General features: G+C 40.8%; 1 protein-coding gene across 11 annotated transcripts in view; it reads right to left on the bottom strand.

Moving 5' to 3' along the window:
• The window catches only part of lrp1aa (low density lipoprotein receptor-related protein 1Aa), a 225,922-nt gene that overhangs the window by 45,719 nt on the left and 157,545 nt on the right, over positions 1–22,658 (bottom strand). For all 11 annotated transcript variants that reach the window (XM_073916187.1, XM_073916185.1, XM_073916186.1 and 8 more), the window contains 17 exons: positions 22,127–22,319; positions 17,471–17,596; positions 17,169–17,297; positions 16,968–17,087; positions 15,359–15,472; positions 15,062–15,211; positions 13,703–13,825; positions 11,574–11,690; positions 9,548–9,676; positions 9,228–9,350; positions 7,489–7,629; positions 5,956–6,146; positions 4,495–4,678; positions 4,112–4,197; positions 2,356–2,475; positions 1,736–1,923; positions 1,418–1,623 (listed from right to left, as the gene is read on the bottom strand). In XM_073916187.1, coding sequence (XP_073772288.1) covers positions 1,418–1,623; positions 1,736–1,923; positions 2,356–2,475; positions 4,112–4,197; positions 4,495–4,678; positions 5,956–6,146; positions 7,489–7,629; positions 9,228–9,350; positions 9,548–9,676; positions 11,574–11,690; positions 13,703–13,825; positions 15,062–15,211; positions 15,359–15,472; positions 16,968–17,087; positions 17,169–17,297; positions 17,471–17,596; positions 22,127–22,319 — 2,440 coding nt within the window. The remainder of the gene's footprint in view (positions 1–1,417; positions 1,624–1,735; positions 1,924–2,355; positions 2,476–4,111; positions 4,198–4,494; positions 4,679–5,955; positions 6,147–7,488; positions 7,630–9,227; positions 9,351–9,547; positions 9,677–11,573; positions 11,691–13,702; positions 13,826–15,061; positions 15,212–15,358; positions 15,473–16,967; positions 17,088–17,168; positions 17,298–17,470; positions 17,597–22,126; positions 22,320–22,658) is intronic.

Below are 22,658 nucleotides of genomic sequence, written 5' to 3'. Positions count from 1 at the left end.
GGCGCTCTAGGCTAGTTTTTAACAGCAGACGGTGCTCTAGGCTAGTTTTTAACAGCAGACATCGCTCTAGGCTAGGTGTTTACAGCAGACGGCGCTCTAGGCTAGGTGTTTACAGCAGACGGTGCTCTAGGCTAGGTGTTTACAGCAGACGGTGCTCTAGGCTAGATGTTTACAGCAGACGGCGCTCTAGGCTAGTTTTAAACAGCAGACGGCGCTCTAGGCTAGATTTTCACAGCAGACAGCGCTCTAGGCTAGGTGTTTATAGCAGACGGCGCTTTAGGCTAGATTTTAACAGCAGATGGTGCTTTAGGCTAGTTGTTTACAGCAGACGGCGCTCTAGGCTAGTTTTTAACAGCAGATGACACTCAAGGCTAGTTTTAAACAGCAGACGGCGCTCTAGGCTAGGTGTTGATAGCAGACGGCGCTCTAGGCAAGATTTTAACAGCAGACGGTGCTTTAGGCTAGTTCTTTACAGCAGACGCCGCTCTAGGCTAGTTTTTAACAGCAGATGACACTCAAGGCTAGTTTTAAACAGCAGATGGCGCTTTACCGCAGATTGTGCTCTAGGCTAGTTTTTAACAGCAGATGGTGCTCTACTGCAGATGGCGCTCTAGGCTAGTTTTTAACAGCAGACAATGTTCTAGGCTAGTTTTTAACACCAGATGGCGCTCTAGGCTAGTTTTTTTTTACATCAGATTAGGCTAGTTTTTACTGCAGACGGCGCTCTAGGCTAGTTTTAAACAGCAGACAACGCTCTAGGCTATTTTGAAACACCAGATGGAGCTCTAGGCTAATTTTTAACATCAGATTAGGCTAGTTTTTACTGCAAACGGCGCTTTAGGCTAGTGTTTAACAGCAGACAGCGCTCTAGGTTAGTGTTTAACAGCAGATGGCGCTCTAGGCTAGTTTTTAAACAGCAGACGGTGCTCTAGGCTAGTTTTTAACCACAGACGGCGCTCTAGGCTAGTTCTTAACAGCAGACAGCACTATGAGCTAGTTTTTAACCATACACTCAAATGCTAATGATTAAATAATGCAAGTTGTTTTTTTTGTCTCAAGATTAATGTAAACACAGCTCTTGTAATTCGCTTAATTCGCTTTCCTAAATTTATCAATGATTATTTCAGGTTCGAGTGGTGTGTGTAAGGAATTAGATGCAAGCAGTGTACGGTGGTTTGTAAAGCACATAGCGCCATCTGCTGGTAAAACTCATCTCAGAATCCATTCAAGAGTGAATATCGATGCATTTTTAAAACCTCTATAAGCAAAATTGTTTCTCAGAGCTTTTATGTGTTCTCAGAAGTGCTAAAGTTCAGAATGACTTGATAAAGAGTAAGCAATTTTACACATCTTCTTAAACGTCACTTCTGTTCAACACCTTCAGAGAGCAGCTAATATATTTGCTGTTTCTCCTCACCCGTGTGTCTGTTGGTTCCATCTAAGCTGGCGAACTCGATGTAATCCTCTCTGGCATCAGCCCAGTAGATGCGGTCATTGATAAAGTCCAGAGTCAGGCCGTTGGGCCAGGTTATCTTGTCCTGAACGATCACACTTCTGTTGGTGCCGTCCATCCCGATGCGGCCGATGTGAGGAATATCACCCCAGTCTGACCAGTACAGATACCTGACACACACAAACATATGTTCAATTCCGCATGAACTGGAAGCTGCAACTGTTTTTGTCACCTAATAATAAATGAATGACTGAAATAATGGAAGGGGTTACTCTGACTTACCCATTGCGTACGTCCACTGCGACAGCTCGTGGTTCCCTCAGTCCTGAATTGACCAGGACAGTCCTGTACGCTCCGTTCAGCTTGGACACCTCTATAGTGTCCCGTCCTTTATCACACCAGTATAAGTTTCCACCGACCCAATCCACAGCCAGACCGTCTGGGTTACTGAGAGACGTGCGGTGCAGAACCTGACCGAAAACAACCACATTTCAGCTGACAACACAGAAAGTGGGAACTATGATGGAATTATCTGCTGTAATAGGGGTGTAACAATAATTAAAGGCCACCTGTGATGCTAAATCAACTTTCCGGAGCTGTTTGGACAGAAGTGTAAAATAAATGTCCATATTTTAAAGACATAGTGTGGAAAATTTTAATTGAATGCAGTGCTTCTTGTCCAGTCTGAGACCCACTGTATATTGCATATCAATCAGGCAGTGAAGTTCGCTGATTGTTAAAGAAAACAGATCCAAAACATGGTAATTTTGTAATAGCACACTGGAAGCACTTGAGCTGCACTACTGAAAATTAAAAGTGCGTCTGCATATATACTCTCTTCCATGACCAGTGGGAACTCTGACCATTGTGACCTATTGTGACGAGACACACATGCAGCTGACCTGGACGTTGCTTCCGTTGATGTTCATGCGTCTGATCATGCTGCCCTGAGTGGTCACATCCGTCCAGTAGATCATCTGCTGTCTGTAGTCGAAGTCCAGCGCCACAGCGTTATTCAGACCCTGAAGATGAAGAGCATTTGTGAGGAAACATACAAACCGCTGGATCTTTTTCCAACGTCACATCATGCTTTGTGTAATATCAGGGTTGTAAAATGCACTTAACCCTTGTGTATTGTTCAAATTGACTCCCCTTTGGTTATGTTGGGGGCTCTTTTTACCCCGTTAACTTCTATTATGATGACATTTTTGGATTGCAAAACCATGACAGCATATAATCATGCATTCTTGATTGTTGGTGGTTTTCCCTGTTAGGCGGAGGTCATTTTTACTGTGTATCATCAGTTGTGAGCATTAACCCTTACGGTTTGCATGAACTCTGGTCTCTGGAACGCCAACTGTACAACAAACTTTAGCTTTTACAACGTTCATTCGCCTAACGTTACCTCAGCAACAAGCACGATGGTTGATTGAGCGATGTTTCTGAGTATAGGCGTGTGCGTACAAGACGTACCTGTAGAGCGGTGCGGTGGGGGTGAGTTGCGCGCGACATACCTGAAGAGTGTGGGGGGGGGGGGGGTGAGTTGCGCGCGACGTACCTGCAGAGTGGTGTGGGTGAGTTGCGCACGACATACCTGAAGAGCGGTGGGAGTGAGTGGCGCGCGACGTACCTGAAGAGCGGTGGGGGTGTGTGGCGCATGACGTTCCTAAAGAGCGGTGCAGGTGAGTTGCGCACGACATACCTGAAGAGCGGTAGGGGTGAGTTGCGCACGACATACCAGAAGAGCGGTGGGGGTGAGTGGTGCGCGACGTACCTGAAGACCAGTGGGGGTGAGTGGCATGCGACGTACCTGAACAGCTGGGAGGGATGCGGTGGAGAGGTGTGTGCAACGTATTTAAGAACCGGGCGGGAGATGGGCGATTTCTGGGAGATTATCATTCATTTGCGGGTATCCGGGAGTCTCTATGCATTTGCGGTATACTCCCGGAACTTCCGGAAGACTTAGGATGTCTGGGGGACAATTGAACTTGGGTTTGGACCAGCACCCTTACACTCTCACATACACATCAAACACACTATACTCCTCATAACTCCATATAAAAGCCAGAAACAAGTTTTTTTTTTTTTTTACTGATAATCAAGAGTCAAAATGACTAATTGTAGCTCTTCCCAACAGCGAAACCAGTAACAATCAAGAACGCATGATTATATGCTGTCATGGTCATGAAGGTCAATGGGGCAAAAACAGCCCCCAACATACCCAAAGGCGAGTCACGTTGCCCAGAGTGTATTGTTGAGTTTTTGAACATTTTCAAAGCATCTTTCTGAAATATGTGTCAAAATAAGATTTGTCAGCAAAAATCATTGCATTTGCTGAAACACAGAGAAAGCTGTGGCCAAACAAACCTCAAAATCATGTGGATGAAAACATCCTGAACTGCACACAAGGATTAAACACTGATCCTCAAGTGAAAGTACAGATCGTGAGTGAAAAGTGCCCTCAATAAAAAGTACAAGTATCTGGCAGAAATATGCTCGAGTGAAAGTAAAACTAACACTACATCTAAGTATTAATAAAGTACATGTAGCCTAGCAAAAATAAAAAAGGATATGGATTATTTGTTGTATAACCTTAACCGTATTATTTTAAATGTTTATTTCAGTTCTTAGTAACTTTCTTCTTGTGTCAGACTGTACCTGCTTCAGAAGAGTGTAGTTTGAGCCGTCCAGGTTGAGCTTTCTCAGGTAATAACGGTTGGCGAAGATGAGGAACGGCTCCTCGTCTGTACAGACACACAAAGGACATGTTAAAATACAAAAGAAACTCGCTCAAGCACTGCACAAACTATCTTTTTATTCAGGATTTTTGTCTCATGTTCTAAATTTTCTTAGCCGAAATAAAACAAATAAGACTTTCTCCAGAAGAATAAATATTATAGGAAATACTGTGAAAATGTCCTGGCTATTGGAGTATATTATACTGTGCTTCTATGCAGATCCCAGTGTAGCCGCCATCATTGATTTATAGCTTGCCAGGTCTCGGTACAGGTCACGTGACTGAAAGCGATCGGTGTTCATACCAGAGGTGGATTTGCAGATGGTGGGGTCGGAGGGGCTGAGCTGGAACCCATCCACACAGACACATCTGAAGCTGCCGTGTGTGTTGATGCAGTGCTGCGTGCAGGGATACGTGGTGGAGCACTCGTCCACATCCACACACGTCTTCCCATCATCCTTCAGTCTGAAGCCGGAGTGGCATCTGCACTGGAAACAAAAACACACACACACAGGTACAGTGAGCATCAGAATGATTGGCCCCAGGCGGCACGGTGGCTCAGTGGTTAGCACTGTCGCCTCACAGCAAGAAGGTCGCTGGTTCGAGTCCCGTTCTTATTTCTGTGTGGAGTTTGCATGTTCTCCCCTTGTTGGCGTTCCCTGGTTTCCTCTAAGTGCTCCGGTTTCTCCCACAGTCCAATCACATGCAATACAGGTAAATTGGGTAAACAAAATTGGTCGTAGTGAATGAATGTGCGCGTGAATTAGTGTGCATGGGTTGCAGCTGGAAGGGCATCAGCTGTGAAAAACATTTGCTGGAATAGTTGGTGGTTCATTCCACTGTGGCAACCCCTGATAAATAAAGAACTAAGCCGAAGGAAAATGAATGAATGACAGATCGCCCCCTAGTGGAGAAACATTGGATTTTATGAACCATTTTGAAATAGTAATGATGCACCAAAGCCATCCCTGCTGAAAAATCCAGCTTAAACCAGTCTAGGCTGGTTGGCTGGTTTTAGCTGGTCGACCAGCCTGGTTTTAGAGGGGTTTTGGCCACTTCCAGGCTGGTTTCCAGCCATTTCCAGCCTGGTCTTAGCTGGTCAGGCTGGAAAATGACCAGCCAAATCCAGCTAAAACCAGCTTGACCAGCCTGGTTTAAGCTGGATATAGCTGGTTTTGGCTGGACTCTCAGCTTGGCTAGGCTGGTCAAGCTGGTTTTAGCTGTTCATCTCCCAGCCTGACCAGCTAAGACCAGGCTGGAAATGGCTGGAAACCAGCCTGGAAGTGGCCAAAACCCCTCTAAAACCAGCCTGGTCAACCAGTTAAAACCAGCTAAGGCTGGTTTAAGCTGGATTTTTCAGCAGGGATGTTTGCTGATATCACATGACCTTGCTAAATTGATAGATACTCAAACTAAAGATTCATAAAGGTTTTAAAAAGTGTCTTTTGTACATTGTGCTTTGTTTGTTTTAACAAAGAATCATAGCATTGTCATGGTTCTGTCTTATGTTTATTTCATTCGTACTTTGTGACAGAACTCTGACGCTCTCTTGTTTGTTTTCTCTTTGAGAGTGCATTCGTTCAAGTTTGCGTGAACCATGTATTCTATTCTGTGTTGTGAGCGCACAGCGTCATGTCATCTTGAGCTGTGTACTTATGTCTGTAATTGGTTTTGTGTTTAGCGCATGGCTTGTGTTTGGTCTTTTCCCATGTGCTCATTTGTCTCATTTTTCACATTAGCCCTATATCTGTGTGTGATTGTCTACCTTGAATCCGATCTTCTGGTCTTCACAGAGCTGAGAGCAGCCGCTCAGTTTGCTGTTCAGACACTCATTAATGAAACAGTTGAGTTCGTCCGTCCCGTCGCCACAGTCGTCCTCACGATTACACAGCAGAGACTCGCTGATGCACTTCCCATTGCCACACGCATACTCCGTCTCATTACACTGCTTTTCTCCTTAAAGGAAAGGAAACAAACAAACATCAAATGCATGTTCAGGTTGGCTTGAGTGTTGATTGGTTTATGTTGGTACCTTTTTTTAAAAATTAATCATAAAAAAAAAAAAAAAAAAAAAAAAAAATATATATATATATATATATATATATATATATATATATATATATATATATATATATATATATATATATATATATATATATATATATTGCTCAAATATATCCAGCAGGACACAGAGAAATTTACATCCTCTTCCAAATATTTCCCAAGTGATGTTTGACAGATCAAGATTTTTTTTTTTTACAGTATTTCCTAGTAGATTTTTCTTCTTTTCTTCTAGATGACGCCTATTTGAGCACAATAAAACATGATCATGCCTTGATTTTGACTGATTTCATCTTTGACGGATTTCACCTCCATCTTACTCCAGACATACTCAATAATGTTCATGTCTGGTGACTGGGCTGGCCAATCCTGGAGCAGCTTGACCTTCTCTGCTTTCAGGAGCTTTGATGTGGAGGCTGAAGTATGAGAAGGAGCAGCGCTATCCTGCTGGAGAATTGTCCCTCTCCTGTGGTTTGTGATGTAATGGGCAGGACAGATGTCTTGATACCTCAGGCTGTTGATGTTGATCATCCACTCTGCAGATCTCTCCAAGTGGTACTCACTGCAGAGCTACTTGGCCAGAGTTGAGCTCCAGCAAGGGGGAGCTTGAGCTCCAGCTCCTCTTTCCTTGCACTTCTTTTACAAATGATATCACTGGGGGTTGGGGTTAGGGGTGGGGTGGGTGTACACATTAAAACAGCTTATAGTAGGAGTAGTTGGAGCTCAAATGACTCTGCAGTGAGCAGCGTCTCGATTTCTCCAAACTGAATGTAACCCCAAACCATGACTTCTCCTTCACCAAACTTGACTGATTTCTATGTGAATCTTGGTCCATGCTCCCAGTAGGTCTTCTGCAGTATTGGTGATGATTGGGATGCAGATCAACAGATTATTCAGCAGATAAATCCACCTTCTGACACTTTCCCAAATGATCAACTAGAAGTCAAGTTATTATTTGCTGCACTTACAACTGGAATCCACAACAATACGTTTAACAGGTAGTATATGTTTAATTACACACATAAATAAAGGAATTAAATAAAGCACTGAGCCAAAGAAAAATTAATCAATAAAAGTTTTAGAGTTTCCCAGAGATGGGTTGCGGCTGTAAGGGCATCCGCTTCGTAAAACTTGCTGGATAAGTTGGCGGTTCAATCCGCTGTGGCGACCCCGGATTAATAAAGGGATAAAGCCGACAAGAAAATGAATGAATGAAAGTTTTAGAGATTATTGATACCAGTGCCGCTGCAGTGAGGGTTTTTGGGAGCTTCGTCTGAGTGGTCATGACAGTCAAACTCTCCATCACACTCCCAGGACTTCTGGATCAGACAGCGGCCGTTATCACAGCGGAACTCATTCGCCTTACATGCGGGATACTCTGGAGAAACAAACACAACAATGACAAAAAAAAATAAGACTTTTGCTTTCAACATCAGTTCTCTGAATGTTTGGACACACTGTGGAAAAAACAGCAAATCTGTGACCTGGACAACAAAACCAGTCATAAGTGTCTTTCTATTAGTTTAGAAAGCTAGTTCTGTTAGTCTATGATGATGAACAGATTCAGGAATTTTTCCAACCCAAGCTCATTCTGGAAACGTAGCCACGCGGACGTTTCTGTAGACCGCGATTTACATGGCCGGAGGTACGTGCGGCCGCGTTTAGTTTTTTTCGAGCGAACGATGCGGGGCGGTGTGGCGCCACTCCTCCTCTTCGCGCTCGCCAGCCGACGGCTCGCCTCCAAGTGGAGGGCTTTCCCGATGCAACCAGTTTGTCCGCTCAGCTCACAGCGTTACGTCAGCGGAGCGGAGCCCCCGGAGGAGGAGGAGCCGGCCGCGGGGACAACGACCGGGATCGAGTCCGGGGAACAGCGGTTCTGGAAATCAGGTGTGATGAAAAACAGAATCCGAAAAATAAGGGCGAGAACGCGGTGGGATCCGAAAACGCGGTCGAAATCGAAGCTTTTTCTGGACGGCTTTTGCAAACCGTCGCTTGGGTTTAGGGAAGGAGGAGGAGGAAGAGGAGGGCAGCCGGGTCGGCCGATCCCACGGCTTTTCGCGCGAGAACATTGCAGGCGCGAATGGCGCGCGTTCCCGAGAGGCGCCCGAGACGCGCAAAAGCGTGCACATCGGCCTCTCGCGATCCGCGAAAACAAACACCGCTCGAATACATACCTCCCGGAACGTAAATCGCGGCCCGCAGAAACGTCCATGGGCTACGTTTCCAAAATGAGCCCGGGTTGAATTTTTCACAGTATTTCCTATAATATTTATTCTTCTGGGTAAAGTCTTATTTGTTTTATTTCGGCTAGAATAAAAGCAGCTTTTATTGGTTTCAAACCAATTTTAAGGTCAATATTATTAGACCCTTCAGCAATATTTGTTTTGGATTTTTTCCAGAACAAACCACTGTTATACAATAACTTGTCTAATTACCCTAACTTTACCCTAATTAATCTAGTGAAGCCTTTAAAATGTCACTTTAAGCTGAATACTAGTGTCTTGAAGAATTTCTAGTCTAATATTATTTACTGTCATCATGGCAAAGAGAAAAGAAATCAGTTATTAGAAACGAGTTATTAAAACTACTATGTTTAGAAATGTGTTGAAGAAATCTGCTCTGTTAAACAGAAATTAGAGGAAAAAAAATAAACATAGGGGCGAATAATTCAGACTTTAACTGTATATATATTATATGATGCATAATTAAATAATATTTTACATGAGCCCATTGTTAGATGATATAGACAGAATTTAAACTCGCAAGTTTAATTTAATCATGTGCAATCTATGCATAAACACATAAATTCAAACTAATCAGACTGAATTCTGTTCTTATTTCATCTGACTAAAGCATTGATTTAATTTGAGAGTCAAGTATGGTAACATCTCACGAGTCATTCATTAGCCGTAATTCATGTCATTATTTGCTAACGATGAGATAATCATCTCTTGCTGGGAATAATCGAGTACATACCGCACTCCACAGATTCGTCAGAGCCGTCTCCGCAGTCATTATCATGGTCACACACAAAGTGTTTGGGGATACACTGTCTGTTCTGACACATGAACTCTCCCGCCTTACACGTGTTGTTGAACACTGCGCAGAAGAGAAGAAACAAGTGATCAGCACAGCACTTTCACAGAAGCATCATGTATTTAAAGAGCACACACACACACACACACACACACACACACACACACACACACACACACACACACACACACACTCTGGGGACATCAGAGGCTTTACATCTTGTAAAAACGGGCAGAATAGGTCTTTTTTAATGTGCTCACCGCAGCCGGCCTTCACACTTTCGTCGGCTCCGTCAGGACAGTCTCGGTCTCCGTCACACACCCAGCGCTGCGGGACACACTTGTGAGAGTCTGGACACTGGAACGCATCCGCACTGCACGTCTTATTCTCTGAAAAAAAAGATCATAATCAATATATGTAACAATGTTTAGAATAATTAATTGAGTTAAATGTGTCATGGAGATAGGCTGTAAAAGTAAACGACTTTCACAGCATTTGTTCACACTCAGCCAGCCATCTCCTCATAATCGTCAGAACACAAAATGCAGGATATACGGATTATACATTTATTCAGTGCTATCCCAACGCGTCAGAAGACAAAATGCAGGATGTACGGATTATACATTTATTCAACGGCATACCGAAGAGCCAAAACACAAAATGCAGGATATACGGATTATTCAATGTCATCCCGAAGAGTCAGAACACAAAATGCAGGATATACGGATTATTCAACGTCATATTGAAGAGTCAAAACACAAAATGCAGGATATACGGATTATTCAACGTCATATTGAAGAGTCAAAACACAAAATGCAGGATATACGGATTATTCAACGTCATATTGAAGAGTCAAAACACAAAATGCAGGATATATGGATTATTCAACGTCATCCCGAAGAGTCAGAACACAAAATGCAGGTTATACGGATTATTCAACATAATATTGAAGAGTCAAAACACAAAATGCAGGATATACGGATTATTCAATGTCATCCCGAAGAGTCAAAACACAAAATGGAGGATATACGGATTATTCAACGTCATCCCGAAGAGTCAAAACACAAAATGCAGGATATACGGATTATTCAATGTCATCTCGAAGAGTCAAAACACAAAATGCAGGATATACGGATTATTCAACGTCATATTGAAGAGTCAAAACACAAAATGCAGGATATACGGATTATTCAATGTCATCCCGAAGAGTCAAAACACAAAATGCCGGATATACGGATTATTCAACGTCATATTGAAAAGTCAAAACACAAAATGCAGGATATATGGATTATTCAACGTCATCCCGAAGAGTCAGAACACAAAATGCAGGTTATACGGATTATTCAACATAATATTGAAGAGTCAAAACACAAAATGCAGGATATACGGATTATTCAATGTCATCCCGAAGAGTCAAAACACAAAATGCCGGATATACGGATTATTCAACGTCATATTGAAAAGTCAAAACACAAAATGCAGGATATACGGATTATTCAACGTCATCCTGAAGAGTCAGAACACAAAATGCAGGATATACGGATTATACATTTATTCAGCACCATCCTGAAGAGGCATAAGGACTGTTTAACTGTATATTTTGCTAGTTTATTATGTATATTGTGAAATTAGTTTGTAATGAGGCCAAAAAAAACACATGTAGTGCTGAGTATATGTTCATGTCTCATGTCATATCATGCAGTTCTTACTGTGATTTTTCAGGAGTGATGGCAATATGCGTCAAAAATACATCATTATAGTTGATAGTTGTTTAAGGTTAATTTTATTTCCTGCTTGTCTTTATATATATATATTAAACATACAAAATATAACCATAATATATAGTATATACACTTTTTCAATGCATCAATGGTAAATCCAACTATCCAATCAATTCTTCACTGAGAAAAAAAAGCTCCGCCCAATATTTGTTCTTGTTCCACAAACAGCTACAATGTTGATTAATTATGCTTATTATTTTGCGATGTGGAAGTGCGCCTGTTTTGTGATTGTTTTAGAACTTCCGATTAAGTCGCCTATGGGAGAAATTATTAGGAATAATAAATGGCAGAAAACAGTCCTGCTCTACAAACAAGTGTTTTCATGACCATACATACAAAGTAGAATAATATAATAAGAAAGTATCATAACCAGCAGAACAAGCTGTTTTTAATGTCTAAAAATCAATGAAAGTGAATGAGAGCAGAAGCCTCAAGCCAAAAAGAGGAATAAGCTCAATACACTTAAATGCTAGACTTGATGGTGTTTACATGGATCAGCACTCACTGCATCTGCTGTCTTCATCAGTGCCATCTCCGCAGTCGTCCGCTCCGTCACACACCCAGCTGCTGGAAATACAGCGATGATTCCCACACTCGAACTGTGTTGCCGAGCAGAACTTATCTGAGCAGAACCATCAAAACCGTCTGTCAGACTATTATTTCAGAGATTCTTAACAGATTATGAAACAACAGAACCTTAAATGAACAAGGCCCATCTAAAGTCTGTTTATATACACTCACACTTCATCAGGTACACCTGTCCAACTGCTCGTTAAGGCAAATTTCTAATCAGCCAATCACATGGCAGGAACTCAATGCATTTAGGCATGTAGACATGATCAAGACGATCTGCTGCAGTTCAAAGCGAGCATCAGAATGAGGAAGAAATGGGATTTAAGAGATATTTAACGTGGTTGTTGGTGCCAGACGGGCTGGTCTAAGTATTTCAGAAACTGTTGATCTACTGGGATTTTCATGCACAACCATCTCCAGGGTTTACAGAGAATGGTCAGACAAAGAGGAAATATCCAGTGAGCGGCAGTTCTGTGGGCGCAAATGCCTTGTTGATCTCAGAGGTTAGAGGAGAATGGCCAGACTGGTTCCAGCTGATAGAAAGGCAACAGTAACTCAAATAAGCACTCGTTACAACTGAGCTCTGCAGAAGAGCATCTCTGAACACACAACACGTCCAACCTTGAGGCGGATGGCAGCAGCAGCAGAAGAGCACACCGGGTGCTGCTCCTGTCAGCTAAGAACAGGAAACTGAGGCTACAATTCACACAGACTCACCAAAACTGGACAATAGAAGATTGGAGAAACGTTGCTGCTCTGATGAGTCTCCATTTCTGCTGACACATTCGGATGCTCGGCTCACAATTTGGCCTCAACAACATGAAAGCATGGATCATCCTGCCTTGTATCAGCGGTTCAGGCTGGTGGTGGTGGTGTAATGGTGTGGGGGAGATTTTCCTGACACACTTTGGGTTCATTAGTACCAATTGAGCATCGTGTCAACGCCACAACACCTGAGAATTGTTGCTGACCATGTCCATCCCGTTATGAGCACAGTGTACTCATCTTCTGATGGCTACTTCCAGCAGGATAACACATGTCATAAACACAAATCATCTCAGACTGGTTTCTTGAACATGACAATGAGTTCACTGTACTCAAATGGCCTCCACAGTCACCAGAGCTCAATCCAATAGAGCAGCTTTGGGATGTGGTGGAACGGGAGATTGGCATCATGGATGTGCAGCCGACAAATCTGCAGCAACTGCGTGATGCTATCATGTCAATATGGAGCAAAATCTCTGAAAAATATTTCCAGTATCTTGTTACAGTAAATCTATGCCACCAAGGATGAAGGCAGTTCTGAAAGCAAAAGGGGCCCAACCCGGTACTAGTAAGGTGTACCTAATAAAGTGGCCTGTGAGTGCATTTTCTAGTGATTGGGACACAATACACCCCTAAATCTGACAGAATCTTGCCAACAATCCTCACGAGGAAAGACTTAAAGGGACAGTTCACAACTTGTTCCTTCACTTGTTCAAAAACGATTTAAGTATCTTGTTTGAAGAATGCTAGCTGCTGGCACCCATTGACTTCCATAGTATTTTTCTCTCCTACTATGGAAGTCAATAGGTGCCAGCAATCAGCATTCTTCAAAATATATTATTTTGTGTTCAGCAGAAGAAACTCAAAGGTTTTAAACCACAGAATCAATGGTAAGGTAATTTTCGCATGAAATATCCCTTTAATACACTTCTTAATGAAAATTATGGGATAGCGTTCAGAGACATAACATATTCTTAGGTTAGATAAAGAGACAGTTCACTCAAAAAATTAAAATTCTGACATAATTTTACCCATTGTTCCAAACCTATTTGAGTGTCTTTCTAATGCTGAACAAAAAAAAGAGATATTTTGAAGAATGTTGGAAACTGGTAGCCATTAACCTCCATACTATTATTTTTCCTAATATGGAGGTCAATGGCTACTGGCTACTTAATTTGTGTTTAAAACCTCTTGAGGGCGAGTGAATCTTCATGTTTGTGAACTGTCCCTTTAACCACAGCAGAAGTGAATGTAAAAACAAATGTGTGTGTGTGTGTGTGTGTGTGTGTGTCTCACCACAGTGAGCTTCGTCGTCTCCATTATCACAGTCGTTCTCCTTGTCGCAGGTCCAGCTCATGGGGATACAGCGGCCATTGGGACAAGCGAAGAAGTTTGATGAACACTTTCTCTTTTTCTTATCTGGATGGTAAAAACAAGGTTTAGGGGTTGTGTGTGAGATATGATGAATAGGAGAATCGCCTGTGCTGTGGAAATAGGGTCTAAAATGATCACTTAATATGGATAACATGTTTCGTTCATTCATCAGTACTCGTGTGTCATACTGAGAGCTCCTCCTTAAGAGATGAAGACAAAATAAGAGGCAAGAGTCTTGACAAAAACACACCAAGTTACATCAAGAAATGTATTTGATCGTCAGATTGAATGTCAGATGGAAACAATAATAGCTGACCGCTTGTGATCTGCTCATAATAATAATAATAATAATAATAATAATGGTAATAATATTATTATTGATAGTAATAATGATGATAAAAATAATAATAATAATGATCATTCTAATTCTAATAATAATGATAATAAAAATAATAATAATAATGATCATGATAATTATAATAATAATGATAATAATAATAATAATAATAATAATAATAATAATGATGATAATATTAATAATAATAATGATAATGATAATAATAAAATAATGATAATAATAATAATAATAATAATAATAATGATATTAATAATAATAATAATAATAATAATAATAATAATGATGATAATATTAATAATAATAATGATAATGATAATAATAAAATAATGATAATAATAATAATAATAATAATAATAATAATAATAATAATGATAATAATAATAATAATAATAATAATAATGATAATATTAATAATGATAATGATAATAATAAAATAATGATAATAATAATAATGATATTAGTAATAATAATAATGATAAGGATATAATAATAATAATAGTAATAATAATAATAATAATAATAATGATAATAATAATAATAATAATAACGATAATAATAATAACAATAATAACGATAATAATAATAATAATAATAATAATAATGATGATGATGATGATGATGATATTGATAATAATAATAAAAAATACATATTATTAATAATATTAATATTAATAATAATAATAATGAAAATGAAATAATAATAATAATGACAATGAAATAATAATAATAATAATAATAATAATAATAATAAAATATTAATAAAAAAATAAAAAATAAATAATAATAATAATAATAATAATAATAATAATAATAATAATAATAATAAAATATTAATAATAATAATAATAATAATAATGATGACAATGATAATAATAATAATGATAATAATTTCATGTTTGTGTTGTGTGTGTGTGTGTGTTTACCTGGGCAGTTCCTCTCATCTGAATAGTCTCCGCAGTCGTTGGCTCCATCACACACCCATGATGGAGCGTAACAGAGCGACGTGAACTCACAGCGCTGATACGTCACACCTTTCACACCCAGACGGAAATAACTGGAGCAATCAGACGCCGCTGGAAAACCACACAAAACAAATCAAAGAGAAGTACGAGCCAGGAATCTCGAGCTAGCATGTGTGTTCAGTAACGGACATGTCACAGATCAAGTTCGAGAATTTAATTGTAAATGAAAGGCTGAATGTTAGGATTTGTGTGACTTACAGCAGTTCATTTCATCGCTGGCATCATCACAGTCCAACACCTGATTACAGCGGCTGGAGTTCGACACACACACGCCGTCTCTACACTGAAACTGATCCGCCGTACACAGCGTCGCTACAAACAAAGACATGTCCGTGTGAAAAAAACTTGTTTTGAGTATAAAATGCAAGTAAACATATATTTGCACGTCCCCTCTGACAACTGAACACACACTCTGACAGCTGAACACACCCCCTTTGACAGCTGAACTCACACACTTTGACAGCTGAACACACCCACTTTGACAGCTGAACACACCCACTCTGACAGTGTAACTCGCCCCTTTGACAGCTGAACACGCCCACTCGAACAGTTTAACACACCTCTTTGACAGCTGAACCGCCCACTCTGACAGTTTAACACGCCCTTTTGACAGCTGAACCGCCCACTCTGACAGTTTAACACGCCCTTTTGACAGCTAAACACGCCCCCTCTGACATTTTAACATGCCCCTTTGAAAGCTGAACACACCACTCTGACAGCTGAACACGCCCACTCTGACAGCTGAACACACCCCTCTGACAGCTGAACACGCCCCCCTTTGACAGTTTAACATGCCCCTTTAACAGCTGAACACACCCCTCGGACAGCTGAACACACCCCTTTGACATTTTAACACGCCCCCATTCGACAGCTGAACACGCCCACTCTGACAGCTGAACACACCCCTCTGACAGCAGAACACGCCCCATTTTACAGTTAAACACGCCCACTCTGACAGCTGAACACACCCCTCTGACAGCAGAACACGCCCCCTTTGACAGTTTAACACACCCCTTTAACAGCTGAAGACACCCCTCTGACAGTTGAACACGCCCCTTTGACATTTTAACACGCTCCCATTTGACAGCTGAACACGCCCACTCTGACAGCTTAACACACCCCTCTGACAGCTGAATGCCCCCTTTTACAGTTTAACACGCCCACTCTGACAGCTGAACACGCCCACTCTGACAGCTAAACACACCCCTCTGACAGCTAAACACGCCCCCTTTTACAGTTTAACACGCCCACTCTGACAGCTAAACACACCCCTCTGACAGCTAAACACGCCTCCTTTTACAGTTTAACATGCCCACTCTGACAGCTAAACACACCCCTCTGACAGCTAAACACGCCTCCTTTTACAGTTTAACATGCCCACTCTGACAGCTAAACACACCCCTCTGACAGCTAAACACGCCTCCTTTTACAGTTTAACATGCCCACTCTGACAGCTAAACACACCCCTCTGACAGCTAAACACGCCCCCTTTTACAGTTTAACACGCCCACTCTGACAGCTGAACACACCTCTCTGACAGCTGAACACACCCTTCTGACAGCTGAACTCGCCCCCTTTAACAGTTTAACACACCCCTTTGACAGCTGAATACGCCCACTCTGACAGCTGAACACACCTCTTTAACAGCTGAACACACCCCTGTGACAGCTGAACACACCCACTCTACCACTATTTTTAAGCACTAACTAGTGCTGAAACAGCAAGTATTTATGCCCCTTTAAGAGTCTGCAGCAGTACATTAGTATGTAGTATGTAGTATGTAGTGTGTATGATCAGATCCTCTTACCGTTACAGAAGAGTTCATCAGAGTTATCACCGCAGTCGTCTCGCCCGTTACACCAGGAGTTATGACCAACACAGCGGCCGTTCACACATCGCTTATAGCCCTTCTTACACACACGGTTAGCTGAACACAAACACAGACAATCAGAGCGACAAGTGGACTTCAATAAGCCCAGACATCAATAACACACACACACACACTCACTGCAGTAGGACTGTTTCTCATCAGACTTGTCTTTGCAGTGGGCCATGCCGTCACAGGTGAGTGTGTATTTAATACAGTCTCCATTCCCACACTCGAAATCCTCCATACTGCTGCAGGACGTGTTCTGAGCTGAGAAACACAACATCACAACTGTTAACATACACACACACACACACACACACACTTCTGCAAACACATAATACATCACAACCTCCTCATGTGCATGCATGAATGAAGTGTTGTCCAAAACTAGCCACTGATACATTTATTCGCTAATATGTTATGGGTTATTCCAGATTCACCGATGCATGTGTTGTCCTCCAGCAGCTTCCTCTCTCCACGACAGCTGCAGTTCACCCGGCCGTCTGATGTGAGGAGACACAGATCCTGACAGCCTCCGTTGTTCACCCGGCATGGAGAAAACTCACCTGAACAGACACACACACAGGTTTGTTTTTTGTGAATTGCGGGGACATTACACATATTTAAAGTCAAAATTATTCGCCCGCGTGTGAATTCTCTTTCCAAATATTTCCCAAATGATGTTGAACAGATGCAGGAGTTTCTCACAGTATTTCCTATAATATTTTTTCTTCTGGAGAAAGTCTTATTTGTTTTATTTCGGCTAGAATAAAAGCAGTTTTTTATTATTTTAAGGCAATTTTAAGGTCAATATTATTAGCCCCCTTCAGCAATATTAGTTTTGGATTTTCTCCAGAACAAACCACTGTTATTAGCATTTCAAGTAATTAGTATTTCGGGGAGAAATGGATGATGTGTGCTCTGGACCACAGAAGAAAAGGATCATCTAGACTGTTACCAGCAACAAGTCCTAAAGCCAGGGTCTGTGAGGGTATGGGGTTGTGTCAGTGCCCTTGGCAAAGGTAACTTGCACTTCTGTGATACTCCATTAATGCCGAAAAGTACAGAGAGATTTTGTTGCACAATAAGCTGCCTTCTGTTCCAGGGATTCACCATGCATATTTCATTAACACAATGCAAAGGCACCTTCTGCACACATCACAGAGTAATGTTTTGATAGGGAGGGCAGTGAGATGACCTGAGATCAGCAGACATGTTGTGTTTATGGTCTGAGGATTGCGAATTGTTTCTTTCACACTCAGATAAGCACGATGAAAGATATTGATTGTGTGTGACGGTGTCATTCCCAAAGCGGGATCGAGTTCTTCTCGCTTCTCTGACAATCCCAGATTACTTTTGGCACATCATTACATGCTTGAGCTGAAATCTTCTTTTAGTTCCTCAGTCCAGACTGAAACGTAGAGGATGCAGAGCTTTTTCTGTGGTTTATGGAACAATCTGCCCCATCAGATTGCAATGGCACCATCACTATCTATTATTATTGTTATTATTATTATTCATTCATTCATTCATTTTCTTTTTGGCTTAGTCCCTTTATTAATCCGGGGTCGCCACAGCGGAATGAACCGCCAACTTATCCAGCACATGTTTCACGCAGCGAATGCCCTTCCAGCTGCAACCCATTTCTGGGAAAGTTGTTGTTATTATTATTATTATTATTATTATTATTATTATTACATTTTACATTTACATTTAGTCATTTAGCAGACGCTTTTATACAAAGCGACTTACAAATGAGGACAGGGAAGCAATTTACACAACTGTAAGAGCAACAATGAATAAGTGCTTTAGGCAAGTTTCAGGTCTGTAAAGTCTAAGAAGGAAAGTATTAGTAAATTTTTATTTATTTATTTATTTATTTATTTTGAGTACAGTTAGTGGTATATCCAGAGAGGCAATTGCAAATTAGGAAGTGAAGTGGAGACTAAATAGTTGAGTTTTTAGTGGTTTCTTGAAGACAGCGAGTGACTCTGCTGTTCTGATGCAGTTAGGGAGTTCATTCCACCAACTGGGCAGATTGAGCGTAAGAGTTCGGGAAAGTGATTTCTTCCCTCTTTGGGATGGAACCACGAGGCGACGTTCATTCACAGAAACCAAGTTTCTGAAGGGCGCATAGATCTGCAGAAGTGAGAGCAGATAAGAAGGAGCAAAGCCAGATATCGCTTTGTAGGCAAACATCAGAGCTTTGAATTTGATGTGAGCAGAAATTGGCAGCCAGTGCAAACGGATGAGCAGCGGAGTGACATGTGCTCTTTTAGGTTCATTAAAGACCACTCGTGCTGCTGCGTTCTGGAGCAGCTGAAGAGTCTTGATAGAGTTAGCTGGAAGCCCCGCTAGCATAATAATAATATTATTATTATTAATATTATTATATTAATTATTATTAATATTATATATTATTATATTATTAATATTATTATATTATATATTATTATTATTATTATTATTAATATTATTATATATATATATATATATATATATATATATATATATATATATATATATATATATATATATATATATTAATATTAATATAATATTATTATTATTATTATTATTATTATTATTATTATTATTATTGAACATTTTAGATTTTGAACTATATACAACCAAGCCCCAGATGCATAAACAGAAAAATAAAATATAATAAAAAACCTTAATAGTGTAATAATAGGTACAAAATCAGGACTGAAAGGTACAGTGGGGGAAATAAGTCTTAAACACGTCACCATTTTTCTCTGAAAACTCATTATTAAAGGTGCTGTTGATTTGAAACTTTCCCCAGATGTTAGTAACAACCAAATAAATGCATATATGCAAAGAAAACAAATCTAATTAGTTTACAAATGAAGTTATGCGCAATAAAATGAAATGACGCAGGGGAAAAGTATTGAACACATGAAGGAAGGAAGGTGTATTTGGGCAGTGAAAGCCCAGACAGCAGCTGAAATCTCTCAGTGGTTCTTCAGCGAGCCTCTGCCCTTCCTCAGTGTAAATGAATATCAGCTGCTTCAGTCCAACATCTACATTAGCAGGAGGATGAAGATGAAACCAGGGTGGACATTTCAGCAGGACAATGATCCAAAACACAGCCAAGAGACTCTCAGATGCTTTCAGAGAAAGAAAATCAAGCTGCAGAATGGCCCAGCCCATCACCTGATCTGAATCCAATAGAGAATACAGAATAAAGCTCAGATTTGATAGACGAGACCCACAGAACCATCAAGATTTTGACACTGTTAAAATCTGTGAGAAACTCACACCTGAGCAATGCATGTGTCTTCATTCTCCATATGAGAGGCGTCTTTAATCTGACATCACCAATAAACACTTTAATATACAGTATTAAATACGCTTCAGTAGTTCAGGAGTTTCTTCTTCTGTCATTTCATTGTGATTACACAAAGCTCATCTTGCATTTGTTTTGTTTTATTTTTATGTTTGTTTTGTTTGGGTTTTTACCTAAATCTGCCTCAATTCCATGTCAGCAGCTCCTTCAGAAATATTATTACATGACGTGTTCAATATCTACTTTCCCCGCTGTATATTACAGTCTCCCTCATTCATTCGTTTTCTTCTCGGCTTAGTCCCTTTATTAATCCGGGGTCGTCACAGCGGAATGAACCGCCAACTTATCCAGCAAGTCTTTTACGCAGCGGATGCCCTTCCAGCCGCAACCCATCTCTGGGAAACATCCACACACACACATTCACACACACACTCATACACTACGGACAATTTAACCTACCCAATTCATCTGTACCGCATGTGTTTGGACTGTGGGGGAAACTGGAGCACCCGGAGGAAATCCACGCAAAGGCAGGGAGAACATGCAAACTCCACACAGAGCCGAGGCTTGAACCAGCGACCTTCTTGCTGTGAGGCGACAGCACTACCTACTGCGCCACTGCCTCGCCCTACAGTCTCCCTCATATCTGACCAAAATTGTGCAGTTTTCTTGCTGGCGCCATTTACTTTAGCTGTGGTATATTCCAAACTCATTAGGTAGAGTTTCCAAGACAGATCAACTGGAGGAGAAGCATTCAGCCATAGTTGCAGGACTGTTTTCTTTGCAGCAGTCAGAACAATGAACAGAGTCCATCACTATCTATTTTTAAATCACTTTTAAATGCTAACCTATTCAGTTTGGCCGATCAATATTATACTAATAGTTTTGTCTGTTTGCTTTGTTTTTAAATATATACACTACCTGACAAAAGTCTTGTGGTGGATCCCAGTTGTAAGAGCAACACATAGTAACTTGACTTCTAGTTGATCATTTGGGAAAGTGTCAGGAGGTGGATTTCTCTGAGGAATCATCTGTTGATCTGCATCCCAATCATCACAAATACTACCAGGAGAAATCATGCTTTAGGTTTACATTCAGAGAGATCTGCAGAGTGGATGATCAACATCAACAGCCTGAGGTATTGAGACACTTGTGCTGCCCATTACATTACAAACCACAGGAGAGGGACAATTCTCCAGCAGGATAGCGCTCCTGCTCATACTTCAGCCTCTACATCAAAGCTCCTGTAAGCGAAGAAGGTCAAGGTGCTCACGGATTGGCCAGCCCAGTCACCAGACATGAACATTATTGAGCTGATGAAGGAGGAGGAGTTGAAGATGAACACTAAGAGTCTTGATGAACTCTGGGAGTCCTGCTGAAGGCTTTCTTCTTCATTCCAGATGACTTTATTAATCAGTGATGTGAGTCATGTCAGAGATGTATGGATGCAGTCCTCCAAGCTCATGATGGAGTCAGACACAATATTCATTCTGTCTCCACTGCAGCAGGACTTTATATTCTATACTGGACATTATTTCTGTTCAGTGATGACACTTTAGTCTAAGCAGAGTCAGACCTTACTGTCCTAATCAAGACGTCGACTGGAACTTTCTGTTATACACCACGCCTAATAGAAGGGTACCATTGGCAATGGAGACACAAGTCTGATAAAGATGACCCGTACCGAACTGTACCATACCACTCAATGGAAAACCAGGCATCAATGTGCATTATAAATAAATGAACTCTAAACTTGAGCTGAAAATGGAAACTCTGGTTGACTTACAGCTGTTTGTGTCATTGGCCACAGCCACGATCCCCATGGGCTGCTGGGGAATATCAGCCCTCAGCACCTTCATTTCTCCTCCCACATATTTATCAGCTCGCAGGACGGCTCTGCGCACCCAGTCTGTCCAGAAGATGTGGTCTCCGTACACGGCCAAACCGAAAGGATGCACCGGCTCATTCTTCAGGACCACCTACAGACGGCAAAACACACACAAAACAGGCTCCGTTTGAGGAAACGCTAATGCTGAACACTAATGTGCCTTATTTGTTTTATTTCGGCTAAAATAAAAGCAGTTTTTAATTATTTTAAAGCCATTTTAAGCTAATATTATTAGCCCCCTTGAGCTATATTTATTTTGGATTGTCTCCAGAACAAACCACTGTTATACAATGACTAACCTAATTACCTTAACTTTACCCTAATTATTATAGTTAAGCCTTTAAATGTCACTTTAAGCTGAATACTAGTGTCATAACATGTACAAATGTAATAGGAGGGCTGATAATTTTGAAGTAAACACAGTTGAATA

The sequence above is a fragment of the Danio rerio genome, chromosome 11 (genome assembly GCF_049306965.1).
Source record: "Danio rerio strain Tuebingen ecotype United States chromosome 11, GRCz12tu, whole genome shotgun sequence".
NCBI classification, from domain to species: Eukaryota; Metazoa; Chordata; class Actinopteri; order Cypriniformes; family Danionidae; genus Danio; species Danio rerio.
Note: the sequence above shows the minus strand (reverse complement) of the source record. Positions and strands in the feature narration are given on the sequence as shown.